This window comes from Leptosomus discolor, chromosome 22 (assembly GCF_034619465.1).
Source record: "Leptosomus discolor isolate bLepDis1 chromosome 22, bLepDis1.hap2, whole genome shotgun sequence".
In the NCBI taxonomy this organism is placed as follows: domain Eukaryota; kingdom Metazoa; phylum Chordata; class Aves; order Leptosomiformes; family Leptosomidae; genus Leptosomus; species Leptosomus discolor.
The window spans coordinates 1,603,722-1,619,513 of NC_141412.1; the positions used below are offsets into that span (position 1 = coordinate 1,603,722).

At 42.4% G+C, this 15,792-nt stretch overlaps 1 protein-coding gene across 1 annotated transcript in view; it reads right to left on the reverse strand.

The window, feature by feature from the left end:
* NCAM1 (neural cell adhesion molecule 1) overlaps positions 1–15,792 on the reverse strand; it is a 59,331-nt gene that overhangs the window by 7,568 nt on the left and 35,971 nt on the right. The window contains exons 16-17 of the mRNA XM_086476774.1: positions 11,231–11,355; positions 9,180–9,360 (exon numbers count right to left, since the gene is read on the reverse strand). Coding sequence (XP_086332900.1) covers positions 9,180–9,360; positions 11,231–11,355 — 306 coding nt within the window. The remainder of the gene's footprint in view (positions 1–9,179; positions 9,361–11,230; positions 11,356–15,792) is intronic.

Below are 15,792 nucleotides of genomic sequence, written 5' to 3' on the forward strand. Positions count from 1 at the left end.
AGGGATTTTATGCAGATCATTTAGCACTACTGCAGAAAAGCCTGTCTGGACACTCACCTCTCTCTGTTTAGGATTAGTAACGGAAAGCAAAAATGGAAGAAAGAGATGGAAGAAATGTTCCAAGCAACATTTGCCATCCCACTTAAAATGTCAGTGGCAGGTTCTCACATGTCTGTGTGCGCGTGGCTGTGCATTTCTGACCGGTGCTTGGGAAGCAGAGTTTTACTTCTCCGATAGCCCTTGGCATGCACTAGGATCCATTGGGACAGCAGACACTCCTCTGCAGAACACCCCAGCAAGTACCAGGCCCCACAAAATGCTAATTGCAGACCCAGTGATGGCTCCACGGTTTGATCTACAGCCTGTCTAAATTTTGCTTCTACGTAGCTTCCATTAGCTTCTTGTGAGGCACTGAAAACACAAACACAACATGAACAAAAATCTAAACGTTCACAGACAGAAAATCTGAAAATTGTTGCAGGTATCCCAGGTTCTATGAAACTTGTCCAGACCACAGGCGCATTATCAGATAACCTGCAAGGCTTTTCTCACATGAAAGGTTAGAAAAGATCAGATGTAACAGAGAAAAGACAGTTTTATGACTAACACAACAGATAAAGGCGTTCAAACCTAGCATCAATTCTCTCTTCTGCCACTGATTTTCTCTGTGACCCCAAGCATCCCTGAAACAGTAAAGCTTCAGCCACTACAACTGCCTGAGATTTGCTGAAGCAAAGGTAACCAACAGTCCATAGCAAAGATGTGCCCTGCTGTCCTTCCACTATCTCAGGGTCCTATCTTTTGTTTAGGAAGCAAGGACATAAACTATTTATAATGCTATACTAGGAGGGTTCCTACGTAACTACAAAATAATTCTGAGTTTCCTCAGAAGTCCACTTGGTTTAATTAGCGTGAAGGTACAGTTCTAGCCCAGACCGCTGTGGTCTTGCAGCCACAGAACATGATCCACAGCTGATGCACAAAATTGCGAAGAGCACCCAAGTTACACTGAGCGACTGTACTGTCAAATGAAACCTCAACGTGAAGTGCTGCACGACAGCAGCCCACAAGAGCTGCTGTAACCTGGTCTAGACTGACCAGCCCTGAAATTTTGTAACCCACTGCACTACTGTTGCCAAAGATCCAGTTTCTGCTATGGTAGCTACAGAAAGAACTCTTTCCTCTCTAAATCCCCGAAGGAGAGCTACTGAATAGCACAAGACTCCCCTCCTTGTTTCTCCCTCCCTTCCAAACCATTCTCTCTTCTGCTCTGCCCCAGGGAGCACGAGCAGCTATGTCAGGGAAGGCTGCCAGAAGAGTACGGAGCTGGGGAGAACGAGGACAAATCTGCAGAGGAACGCCCTTGGTTTTGTACTTTTCTCAGCTTTTGTTTCAGACAATGAAACTGGGCCAAGGTAACTGCCTGCAATGTTTGGTTTTGGTTTTTTTTTCCCTAGGCTAGTACGAAAGCCCTGCAAGTTTCAGTAAGTTTCAAATCTCTTCCGCTAGTTTTGGTTTCATGAATTGTAATCCATTACATGAATTGATATTCCAGATCTTTCAGAGAGTAGCAAAAAGGAAGAGTAGTATCAGAATCCTTAAAGACCCCATGAACTTGGAGGCTGTTGGTGCTAAGTTTCTTTTTTCTGTATACAGTTTGTAAAGGAACTTTACTGTCGCTATAAAATGCCGGAAGCATATAGTATGTTATTAGTACATTATACGTATTCGGACTGGCACACTTGATTAAATGAAATTGATCTACAAATATGTGAAGAACTAATTGCTCCATCCTATAGCTAAATTCATGTTGTATTTAATCAAACTAATATTTAGGCAATATACCTAATGAGCTTGCTGGGGCCTAAAACAATTCAGCGTACAGAAGAAGTGCATAAATAAACAGGTTGTTGAGCACCAGCTGCCAACACTGCGTACAGGAGAGTGCACGTGTCTCACCAGTGAGTGCTATTGCGTAAATAGATGGTGGACATTCCTGACCTGAACCAGGGCACGTCCAATCTGATAAGAAACTTTCCGTTCACTCCCTTTTGCTTTTCTCAGGACTAAGAGGTATAATACTTCCGCAGGTTAAATAAGGAAACACGAAACGTTTAAAAAACCCCCATTTCTTGAGTCCTTAATTCTAAAGAAGTGAAGAATTTATTAATGACTAATTATTTTTTCAATGGAAAATGAGCTTTCCACAAGACTGACCTTTCTAATCACCCTTATTTCACAGTGCACAATCAAATGACCCAACAATTTTGCCTTCTGCAACTCTGTAGACACATCTGCCCTGTCAGAGAGAGCAGAACCACTCAGACATGTCTTCCTAGTGGGGTCTCAGCTAAAGTGTGCGAAGAATGTTCAGGCACAGAGAGAGAGAGACAAAAAAGGGATGGAGAGAAGCAGACAGGATTCCAGGCATTTCAAAAGGTCCTACAATATTCAGAAAGGAGAAAAACAAACCAACCAAAAATTTGTTTCATGCATCAGAAGAAAAAAAAAACAACAAACCAAAACCAGGAGAAAAGCTATTTGTTCTCAGTCGATGCTAACAGCTTTGATTTGCAAATGCTTAAAAAGCATCCTTCAAACAAGGGATGCCACATTTTACAGACCTCATTCTCTCAGACACTCTGCACAATTTATAGTTGAGAAAAGCAACGTGCAAGCATCCTTCTGTTCCAAAGCTTCTGTTTCCACATGGATTTTGGCTCGACAATTTATGCTTGCTTTCAACTTGGCTACGAGGTGGTAGAAACACAGCAGCCTGTGGAACGCTCCTTCATGACAAGGGGACAACGGCTATGTCCCAAAACTACTACTGAACTCCTTTTAGATTATTACCAAGGCTGTGTGGCTTCAGTGGTCTGCTCCTGGCTTCAAGCTCTCATTTTCCTATGACTGACTCCCTTTACAAGAATGAAAAGAGGAATATAAGGACACAAAAAAAGCAAGGCCGTAAGCAAAGACCCTCTTTTCAGGATAAATCCGACTATAAATCTGAACAGTTGATCGGCAGTCTGACCTCTGCCACGGCTGCCCTTCTACACTACCGCAAGGCACACACCTCAGTGTCGCTCGCTGCTCGTTGCACTCCACCAGCTTCAAGAGTCAGGAGAGATTCAAAAACTTCTTTTTGTCTAGCAGAAACTAGGTGGTGTGAACAATTGCAACTGATCCTGGTGAAGCAGAACGTTATCAAACAAGGCCTTCCTGTGAAACGAAGGCAGCCAAAGTAATGCTATGACAAACATTTCTGAAAATATGTAGAGACGTAACAGCAAACTGGGGGTACAACTGCTGGAATCCCATGGGCCACGTGAGAACCTAAAGGCTCTGCAGTTCATCACACGCACGTGGGAACATCTTTTCTAAAGGTTGAGGTTCCAGCGTTCCTGTAGGTTATGACATGTTCACCCAGAACATGTGCTTGCAAGGTTTCGTGCACGCGCTGAAAATCAGAGTGTTTCAACAACTTCTGGTTCCAGATCTGAGCCTGTGTCTCATCTCTGAGCACAGAAAGAAAGAGCTGGCTTTTCTGCAAATTTTTATTTTATCTCATTTACATCAAGAGTAAGTTCTGGGACCTTGTCCAGCATTGACTGTCAAACCTCAAGGATCCGACTTAAATCTAGCATCTGACCTGTTATGAATCTGCGTGAAGTGGTGGTAAAAATACCAGTTATGCTCCTTATTTTTACGAACACAGGGACAGAAGCTCTTTTTGTATATATTCCATGTTGACTGGATTCCTGTTTGACATTGAGTATGGGCATTCATTTCAAGTAACTTCAGCCATGTGAACAATCTCTCATCTACTTCTCTGGGCTTTGCCTAGTCACCACAAAGGAGACCCCCCAGAGCATGACGCATCTCCGCTGCCTTAAGGCACCTCTCCTTGAATAGAAGAATGGCCTCCAGAGGTGCTGCTCTCTCTCCACAAGACACTTATGTGATGTTATAGTTTAGGCAAGACAATTTTAGTAACCTAGGAGTTGGGGGAGATGTATCTCAACCTCAGCTAGCAACCTCTGTCCGTGCGTAAGGGGAAACCCACAATGCAAGCTGATACGAGATCTACAGATGAACTTAATAAATTCAGCTATAGGGGAAGGTCACACAACTTTTTAGTGTTACGATCACTTTTGTTGTACTTCAATAACACTAAGGTGTAAACTCAAAAGATCTAACAAATTTTCCATAAAACACTGGAGGTGAGGTTTGGGTTGTTTTTTTTTTTTGTTAAAAAAAAGAAATCCACATGGTTTGTGTGCAACACCTGCACAAACTTTTCATTTATAATTTAGATAGAAAAGCAGTTCACAAATCATAATGAACAAGGTCTGAATAAACACAGCAGCTACTTATGTGCAGAGCATAAAATGCATAGTTAGGCAAGACCGATGGCGGGGGTTTTTGCTTGTCCCTGTTAGGATTTTGTTAGAAAGATTAATCCCATTGCATACAACTGATCGTATTTGAGACATTCCGTACAGACAGTTCAACAGTTATGTCAGCAATTTCATCCTTGGCAGCCTCAGGCCCACTCAAAAGAGAAACCTAGAGGGAGACACACACCCATTTTTAGAAGAGCATCAGAGCCAAATGGATTTCCCATCACAACGACAATTCATGAGGGGCACAGGGTTTTTTGTTGCTGTGGGTTGGGGTTTTATGTTAGCTTTTTTTTTTTTTTTTTAAAGTAAGAACATAAGAGAAGAAAAAAAAAATCAACTAAAGTTTGTTCAACGAAATGCAATACACTGAACTTTGTAACAAAGATGCATGATATTGCACCAATTTACACCATGGATTAATCCTGTCTGGTAGTGTCACATGCACAGTTAACCAGGAATATTATTAAGTATCAGTAATAATAATAATTTAGCTGGTCAGGTAACTTCATCCAAACTCATCATTTCTATTAAAATGGAAAGAACAGGGATCTCTATGGAGCTGGTAATACAGTAGTGGAAAAACCAGAAAACGTTAGACAAGCATCCATCGCAAATCTGTACGCCCATGGGCTGTATCACACCCCAGATCCACTATGGTGACTGCGCACAAGGGGCCAATGAAGGCGCACGGATTCAACTACATTAAAAAAAAGAGCGAAATCTCCTCAGTGTAATTCCCACAAGATGTTTATATTCAGACCACCACCTCAGGAAAACCTTCTAGTGGCCATAAATCTGAATCCACATGCAAAAGCCCACAGAGATATCTGGGCAATCAGCAGGATCCTCTCTGAAAAATCTTCTTTCTCTTTTTATAGTCTGTGGGTTTACATTTGTGGATGGGGCTTTAGAAACCTTTTGCATAATACCGTGGTGATCAGCACCAGATGTGCAGAGAAATCCGTAAAAAGCAGTATCTTAAAAGGCTTTCAATATAGTACCATCCTTTGATGAAAAACAGCAAGCACACAACAAAAATCTGTCTTTACATCCATTAAAAAGGGCAAATTCATGACAAGTAACAAAAAAATGTTAAAGAGAAAAAACCTTGCTTAAACCTTTTTTCCTTGTTACAAAACACTGACTCTTTCAAATTAAACATTTATTTGTTTTTAAATGTTCTGTGGGGTTTTGTTTTCGTTTGTTTTGTTTTTGTTTTTCCTGAACTGACATGATCCTCTGAAGCAAAGTTATCTGCTTTCACGCCTGGGTGGGACCCAGGCCTTTTCAAGCAAATATTGTTTTATTTTATTTTAAGTTTCTAACAGAGCAAAAGCAGAGTCACTGCAGAAAGAAGCAATGAAACAAAGGAGGACGACGTTGATGGACTTCCCAAGGTCGCTGCAGGTGCCAGACAATGGTTCCCAGGAGGGGAAAATATGGTTGTTTAAAAACAAATTTGGTGCATGTGGCAAGCGTGGATGTTTCCCCGTGAGATCCAAGGTGACATGTATGACGACAGACATAGGAAAGGAGTAAGGGGAAGAAGGGAGAGGGGAGGGAAGAAAGGACGAGGAAGAAAAAGAAAGAAAGAGAGAAAGAGAGAAAAATAGATAAAAAAAATTAGGTCATAAATATAGAAAACATAAGAATCAAAGGTTTATTTATTTTCGTAAATTAAAATGGCTAAAGGTTAAAGAAGAGCATTAGCACATTCACACCGACAAAAGGGCCGGTTCAGAAGCTCAGCAATGTCCAAAGCTGCAGAGCAGGGTCCAAGTCAGGGTTTATGGGGTTCGCAAGCAAATGAGATTAAAAATGATGGAACAGAAGGCTCAGCGAGAAACACGAGAAAATGGTTATCTGGTTTTTGAAAGGACAACACTGCCTTTTACTCTTTTTTTTTTTTTAAAAAAAAAAAAAGCAAAGCTTTTGTGACAATCCACCTGCCTGCCCAAGTCCTTCCCCCAAAGCCTGCTGTACCAAGGACCTGGATAATAGATCCGGGTGACTACAGCTTGGAGAAGCGCAACAGTCAAGAACACAGGACTGACTTTTCCATTTAGCCTTCCAGCTGCTCGTGCACTACTCTAATGCAATTATTATTATTACTGAAAATAATACCCTTATCCTTCCAGCCTCCTTAAGGACACTGTACAGATGACGGTAACAAAGGACTACATAATAAATACACATTTTGTCTGCAGGAAATTCCTAGCTCTTACTGTCAAGCACAGCAATGCCATGTTAGAGGCACTGGCTCTGACTTCTGTGCAGCTTATTCTGAGATAAAAACGTAAAAGCTAAATGCCACGAAAACGACAAGAGATGCAAAAGGAAAGTAACACAGAGCCTCTTCCCTACTGCAGTTTGGCATACTTGCCTTCATTTCAATGAGGCCTGTTGACTGCATGTCACAGAAGTCTAGCCTGCCCTCTGGAAATATCTTCCCCAATGTTATTAGTCTGGGGATCAGCTCAGGGAACCAGAGGCTCTGGAAACTCCTTAGAAGGCCTAATAGAAACCAAAGTCCTCTACAAAATGAAAAAAAAAAAAAAAAAACAACCCAAAAAACACCACCTAGAGAAACAGAGTCGCAAATCCAGCATAGTCAGCAGTAATCATTTCACTGCACAGTGCTCTACTTGCCCCTGAACAAGAGCACATTCTTTCGGAGAACAAACTGCATCCATCTGTTGGGTCAGCCCTGCAGCAAATTTGCACTCCAAAACAACTGCTTTTCAAAGTGCTTCCGACATTTCTAAATGCAACATTTGAGTGGCAGCCTCAAAGCCTGATTCCTCCTATGCTTCACACCAGACTAAGTGAGGAATAATTTCAGAGAGGTTACAGAAGTTACAACTGTGGTAACAAACTGGGCTTCCCCCCCTGCCATTTTTAGAGGGTCCCTGCCCATGTTACTGTTGGATTTAAAGGGCTCAGTGGCATCTGGGCTCGTTTTTGGGCTCCATGGCTCCCATTGCCATGGACTACAGTACAAACACTGTATTCCAAAGGCAGCAGCGTTCTCAAAATTTGCTGATACCCCTGTGCAAGACATTCCAGCTGTCCCAGGTAGCTTTGTTGTCCCATTGGGCACGTAACAAAGGCGAAAAGAGAGTATCAGCACAGGAAGGCAACAAAGGACTGTGGAGGAACAAGAAGACTGACCAGTACCTGTGACTTTCCCTGGGGAGATACGTCACAGTGCAAAGGAACCACTTTCTGCTGTTTCCAGCCTACCCCACTTGACTGTGCAGCTCTGAACTGACCTTAAGGCACTCTTTGCCCAATTACCCTCACTTTCTCCTGCCACATCAGTCAGTTGTCCTTCAAATATGTGAGGGTAGCAAGTATTAGAGCTGTTGAGAATGAGAATCAGAGAGTAAGTTGCTTAATGAGTTACTGAGGGTCCTTCCACCCAAAACTACAGCCTTGTTCAAACATACATCCCAATCTCTCTTTTGCCCCATTACCCTCATCCTCCCTACCATACACATTGTTCAAGCCCAACCAACTAGGTCACTCATTCGTATGCTTAACAACGTCATCTGGCTTATTCGAGAGGCATTTCAGCATGCACACTGCACGAGGTCTCAGCTGTTTCCTTCAGACAGGAGGGGAGTGGGCGCAGCGGGGGCAGACCAACGATTGAATTCTCAGTGGAAGGAAAAGACTGAAGAAAACTCTCTAATTGTTCTGAAGAAAAACACGAGACTGAGTTAATCTAGAAGACGGAATGAAATCAAGTCGCTCCCTTCAATGTAGGCCGTCAGCACCAGTCTTGGCATGAGTATGCTTAACTCTGGCTGTGCAGTGAGGACTTATCTTGACTGACTCATCAGCTTTAAAGTTCGTCCACCTACCTTTAACCAGTTAGAATCTTAATTTACAGGTAGTCCAGCAATTTCATCCTTGAGGTTTTTATTTGTTTGTTTGGTTTTTTAAAAGCACTACTACCACCTGTGTAGAAAAGAAGTAGTGCCTGTCCTCTCAACACCTTCCAGCGAACTGCTAAATTCCTAGCATCCCAGCTAATAGGGTCTGCTTGTTTTTTGTAGCACTTGTGCTTCTACCTCACTTTTTAAGCACGGTAATAAGTACAGTCTGTCTGAAAGAAGAGTTTCCAGCAGCATTCTAATGCTATTCAGTTGCTTTTTCCTGATGCCCTACCCAACATTAAAACAGTGCTGTTTTAAAATTACTGTAATCTGCTCTCCACTTCATTTAATAAAAAAGCCTTCAGAGGAAGATTTTTAAGCCCCTCCCTTTTCAACCACTAGCAAACTCCTTATGCCTGTATTTTCCAAAGGCCGAGCTGGGGGGACAAATGAGCAGTAAGCAAGCCCAAAGCAGATTTGGAAGGGAAATCTGCACTGCGAAAAGCATCACCCAGAGATCTCAATGGTCTCTTTTGCTGTAGTTTAAAATGAGAACCCTACTTTCTGGTTTCAGAGAGCATTTTCTCTCCGCTGCTCTTCTCGTCTAGCCATCCTGTTACCCTGATACAAAGAGCCAACGTTCCCTGTAAACAGTCGGACAAGGATTTGTCATGTAGCGTTCCTAACAGTGTACTGCTAATGCTGTACATACTGTAACATGGACTACGGTACAGGTATGTACATGGCAAAAACTAAGCTTTGGATGGGTAACCAATTGTGATAATGGCTTTAAGCAAGCAAGTTGTCAGGGTTACTCAGGCACATTAAAGGATGCAGCACTGTTGCATTAATTAGAAGCAGAAAACAACGGTAAAGCTTATGACTGCTGTACCTGGGATGACAGTAGGCTGAGCAGAAGTTCGGAAAGCATAGTGAGCTGGCTTGGACTTCCCTTGCTGGTTTTCAGCTATCACATAAACCTCATACTCCGCATTCCAGTCCAGGGACTTGAGCATGACGTGGTCACTGCCAGACGGAAGTCTGATCTCTGGTTTCCATTCTGTGGAATGCTTCTGCAGAGCAGTGAGATAACAGGCAGGGATGCAAGACACACAGCACGTCATTAGTAGCCAGCTTCGAAAGCCCTGTAACGGCTAACCAACAAACGGAGAAGTGGGGAGGCTTCTCCACAAGCACACGCTCCTCAGCTAATTCAGGGTCGTAAAACTTCATGTGCTGTTAGCTCTAAGTGGAGGGGACAAGAGATACCACAGCAGCCGCTTTCCTGCTCAGAATCCTGTTTTTCTGCAGTGTTACCACACCTGAAGAAAATCCCTCAGTTCCGCCTCTCGTCTTTGCCATATGACTAGACCACTTCCATTTCAGAGGGAAAAAGCTGCCACTTCTGTGGATCTCTGCCCTGCAAAGCACTGTAAGAGCGTTCTTTCATGTCTTCGTACGTTACATTTACATCATTTGAGCAAGAGAGATTTACCTCTTAACATGGGGCTGGCCTATCTTACCACTACCATTCTATTCTGCACTGCTTCAGAGAGATTTTAAAAGATGCATATGATGAATAACTTGGATGATTCCAGTTTCAGGAAATCCAGGTGTACATTTCATCCAAATCTGAAACCCCCCCTGCCAAGGCACCTTGAGACAGACAGTTTTCTGGGACTAGAGAGTGCTAACAGACTTTCCTGTCTCTGCTGGAATGTACGGTTCTGTGATACTAGATTGTTCTTTGACTTTCCAAAGACTCTCCCCATTCTAAGCAGCTCTAACTAACCTGAAGTGCACAAAATGATGGTGGTAACAAATACTATTGATATTTCTAGATTGCAGTGCAAAGTTTGCTCTGCAAGACTCCTCCTTCACGCTAAGGATTGTTCATTTGTAGAGTATAAAGAAAAGATGACTAATAGCAAATACAGAATTATTGGTTCAGCACCACATCTGGCAGACTCAGTCACTGAGAAAGTGTCCTGCTTTCTTAATAGCAGGAAAACTTCCACGTTTCAGCTCAAACACACTGGACAGCTGAGCTGCCCCCAGGTGTATTAAGACTGAGAAAGTGTGCAGACAACAGAAAAAAGCTTCAACAACTTCTGACAATTCTTTCTGCTCCTCTGAAGAGCTTCATATTCTCACTGACCCTCTCTCAAAGTCCTCAAGCATGTTCTAAGCTGCCTTTCTGACTGGGTGCTCTTGTAGGAAAAAAGACATCAAGTACTACCTAACAAAAAACAAGGGCCACGTTCTGCTTACAGCAATACTACCTGCTCATCACACAGATGTTCTTTCCCAAGACTAGGGCTAGATGTTTCGCTCAGACAATCATATATGTTGCAATTCTGGGTAATTTATAATGAGAGCTGATTAAGTTAGGCCTAAAGGGCAACCGCTTCCAACAGCACCTCTCACTTTATCTGTCTATACTCACTTCATTGAGCATCTTGTTCAATAATCTGCAGAATAATTTGGTACCGAAGCACCCATCACTCAAATATGGCAGTTTCAATGACCAATGGAATGTTATGATTAGATACATGTTTGAAGGTGGGCAATGCTCTATGCTATGAGCTTCTGGTCCCCAGCTCTTTAAATTGTTGCTGGTAATCCCATCTCAGAAGTATATAAAATGAAATAATACTACGTGCATGTAGTTACCATATGCTCACTGTTCTACAGAAGACAGCACGGAGAGATAATCTTTCATAGTCAAAGAGAAAGGAAAGAAAACGAGACAAAGATTTTTGTATGTTGCTTCTGTGCACGTCATGTCTCCTACCCTATACGCTTCTACCACACCTGCTTAGCATACACTCCCATACAGGCCTACGGACAGGATCTTAGCTTCGGAGTCGTCTGCCTACAAAGTGAAGCCCAAGTACCGAACAGGCTAAAAACAAATCAGGCTCAAGTGTCAGTCATACTTACAGCTTTGTATTTGATCAGATAATGTCTAATTGGGGAGCCACCATCATCCTGCTTGATGACTTTCACTTTAATGGAGTTTCCGTCTTCTCCCATCTGACCTTCCAGTTTGGGTGCGCTGGGTTCCCCTGAAACAATGGTGGATTTATGTTTATTTGTAAAAAAATAATCTTTAGGGAAAAAGTACTCAAAATCAGAAAAGCACTTCATTATCCTCAGTTGCCAGGGTATCAGCCTCACTCTGACCCAGACACAGAGGACACTGTGTGTCTAGGGTACAAATACTTGCACGATCCAAGTACATCTTGTGTTTGGTAGTTTGTTTTCGCCGATACACACGACCATTTTTGTGCATGCCAGAATGGAGTCAGAAGCTAAGTGAAAAAGACTCCGCCTTTCCCCAAGAATATCCTAAAGCAATGACCAGTTCCTCACTACTTTTGTGGTAGAAGGCTGATGTGAAACACCTGTAAAAATGTCAAGATAGGGTATGTGGCAAACAGGCAGGCTGCTCCTGTGAAACACAGATGTAAAGAGCATCATTGAAAAGGGACATGATGATTGTCATACACACATGTGTTTGAATGTTGTTTAGGTTATATAGTTGCCGGACCAGAGACTCACTGGTGTGCTCACTTAAATGAGTGTGGAAAAAATCACAACAGCACATCTTTTCACTCAGCTTGCACTGGTGTAGCCAATTGCAACAAACACAGGCCGGAGAGAACTAGACCCTTTAACTCTTCTGTAAGAACCATTTTTAAAAGAAAAAGCTATCATTTCCCAATTTGCACTCCTGACATCAGCAGAAAACGGAAATGTCACTTGCCCCTGGAGGGCACGCTGATTTACAACCAGACCCTTTCACACCCATGTCTCTACAACTGCTTTTTCTAGCCAATTCCTCCATAACCTGCCCACATAACCGGCAGAGGATGGTTCCCCAATCCCGACTTAAGTACTTCCTTCTTGCACCTTTACTATAACACCTCTCCTAATACAAGTCAAATCCACAGATTGTCCAATTACGTATTTATAGACACCTCTCCCCCCATCCCCTCCTTCAGAAATACTGCAGCAAATTGCTCAAGGGACATGCTTTCGCCTTCTGCTTTCATATTACCCCAGAGATCAACTGTTTCTGAAGTGCTCTGACAGCCCACAAGTTTACTACGCCAGAGACATTATTACCTGTTTGTGGAAAAAGAAACCCATCAACCAAACAACCGCCCGTCCCCAACAAGCTAAGTACCAAATTAGCAAGAGAACTTAAATGGTTAAAGAGCACTGGTCTCTCTTCAAAAGTGACATAGAACACAAGAGCCCAGATCCTGTTAACCTTCTGTCAGTGCCTCTTATGTTTGCTTTGCTCCAGTTTACGTAAAGGCAAGAAAGGCTTAGGATCCTCTGTGCCAAGGCTCATCTGAGACTGGAGTCGGAGCTATTATTTCTACAGCCCTGAAATGTCCCAAGAGTTCAAATGCTAGCCAAAGTCAGTACGACTTGACAAAATTTATCGTAAATCTTACTGAAGCTTATTAGGTTGTTTTATGGTACTTTCTGACTTCTTTAGTATCGGCTCTGTGATGTAGTCTAAGTGCTTAAGCCATGAATTCTGGGCTTAAAAACTTCTTGAGAACTTCGGAACATTTCAGCTATTCAAGTTAAAATTTACAAATCAGCTGCCGTTGGCAGTTCCAGCAAAACTCCTGAGATTAATTACACTCTGCTGGCTGGTCTCATTACAGGGTCCTAATTCTTGCAGGTATTTTATATAACAATTAAAGTGGTTGAATGTTAAAAAGCAAACAATTCCTAAACCTCTGTTTAACCACAGCCATGCATACTTTATGCATTTTGGAAGTATTTCTGTTTATTCATCTGAGTGGTGAACAGCTCATTTAGAACTGGCTACAGGAAATTTATACTCAGGGAAGACAGCAGACAACGCACATCCTGCGTTGTGCTGTGCACCCTGAACCTAAATACACTTCCCGCCTGTTTGCGGCCCCAACGTTTGCACAGGGTTGCTAAGGCTGAGCACACACTTTACCGTTCCAGCCCAAAGGGACCAACAGTTCGGCTAAAGCACCTCTGTCTTTACTTGCAGTGCCAGTTGTGTTTTGGACAAGGGGCCTTCTTGAACACAAGCTCACTGATACACTGGAGTGTGGTGAAATACAGTTAGAAGATGATGCAATTCTGAATGTAGCCCAACGAGAGCAACACCAAGCCTCCGAAATCGGGACATTCATGACTTAAGAGCATGCATGTAATCAAATGAAAACAAACCCAGGACACTGAAGGAACATTTGTGGCTTTTTAAAAGCTCAGCCTGTTGCCTAGAATAAAACTTTTAAAAAGACTTAGTTCTGTTGCATTATACTAAAAGTGAAAGGAAATAACAACTCAGTAGTTTTATTAGGATCAACTTTGAAAGATAACATCAGTCATGGGAATTTACAGGACCTTCTTTCAACCCAAAACCCATTCTCAATTCTAAGTCTGCTCTGTCCGGACTTGTATTCAGCTATTAATGGAGAGCACATGCATTTCTGACTGGCTAGAGGAGAAAGGTTAATCTTCCAGTGTCTTTCCACGTTGATCTTCATGAGTAATTTAAAGCCTTTCTCCACCCCCAGCCCCCTTCCCCTCGAAAGAAAGAATCCAAACACTTTTTTTTTGGTGAAACATCAATGAGAACTGCAAGACCTAGACCAAACCAGTAATTTAAGATTAGCTCGACTTTCTTGCAGGCTAATACACGCTCTAACACAACAACCGTTCCAAGAAGGTTAATTACAATCCACGGACACACAGAGCTCTTTGATGTGAGATACAAACATTCGTGTTTCACAACACAGTAACTTCTCAAAGACGTAAAGAGGGAATGCTCCTTTTTTCAATGTCATATTTCTCTTTTGCAAATCCTTGCCTCTGCCTGTAGCCCCATTACAAGACTCCCATGATACGAGCTGGTCACTGAAGAGCTGTACTCCACCCTGGGACAGGTTTCTCAGTGACTGTACATCGAAAACAAAGGTAATGCTCTCAAGGTGACCATGCATGGACCTTTAGGGCTGTTTGAAGCAGATGGCACACAGGAATAGGTTTTCCTATTTACGTTTCAACAGGTGTTACACAGTCCCCTGGAGTTCTGGTTCGCATGGGACAGTGCCACTCGTGTCTCGAGAAAGAACACGAGAATCTCATGTTTAAGTGACGACCACATCTGCCATCTACTGTATAGACAAAAGGGTGGATTTTTATCTTTACTGCCCAACTAACTGAGGCTGCACCTTTGAAAAGCCCTTCCCAGCCCATGTTTCTCCTGGAATTACGAATGCATTGCAGGTTGAACATTAAATGGGAACAAGCAAGCTCTAGACGAGCAGAAGTACCCCACCTAGGCATACTGAAAATAGCAGATTAACCAAGTAATTATACTTCCTTATTTCCTTAATCCTAAAAGAAAAATATCACTGCAAAGGTTACTGGTTTTGACTATTGAGTCGATTTGAGCTGAAGAAGCTATTACTGCAATAGTTGTGTCATGACTATTAATCAATAATTAAACAAACCAGAAGCAAACGTCTTGTTCTATCATTGTTTGCACACAAGAAACGAGCTCCCAGTAACAACTGGGGGCAGGGCATTCATTCATGGCTACTTATTTTGCTGGACACTGAGCCACTTGACACTGCTGAAACATAATTTATGAGCAGCAATGCTTAACTGTTGCCATATTTGTGGTAGACTCGATGAATGGCTTCACTGATAACTAGATCGTACAAGATCAACATCTCCTTAGTACTCTTTCCCATCCTCACCTTACAGAGGTAATTAATAAGTAAAGAGATCTTCAAGTTAAAAAGGAACATCACTTTTTTCCAGTGATTGAGCACCAAGACCAAAACGTGAAGGAACATCCTTTGGAAACATGCTCATTCTTGATTGATTTTAAATGTCAGAGATGCTGCTGTACCTTATACACAGCCATTCCAATGATCAATTACCCTCTCTGCTGAAACTCTTTTTCACTCTGAATTGTCTAGTTTCTAGCTCCCGATTCCTTCCTTCCCCAACAGTTTAAAAGCACTTCTGCTCTGAGAAACATTCTCTTCAAATAGGAGAACATGGACCACTCCTAATTCCGGAAATCGAACAGGTATAGCAGTGCAAGCTCTGGTGAAGAATAGTTTAGTTTTCTCTCCATAAACACATGGCATTTAATTTATCTTAAGCAGGCAGATTTAACCGGATACAAGGCTGTAAAATTAAGAATGGGTTAGTGTGTAGTTTCAAACAAAGGAGGAAGTAGTTTAGTGGGAGATGTTTAGTCCAGCAGAATCAGCAACCCTATAATGAGTCAAAATGTCAGTAGCTGAAGAGAGAAGGTTGTTGCCAGAAGGTTAGAGGAGAAACTCATGCTCACAGAACATGCATCCTCCCTACAGGACAGGGGCTGAAAAGCAGAAGTGCATTACAAAGGTGTGCTACATGCCTGGGGATCTCCCATTTACACTGAGCTGACTGGACATATTGCAGAAATCTGCCTATTCCAG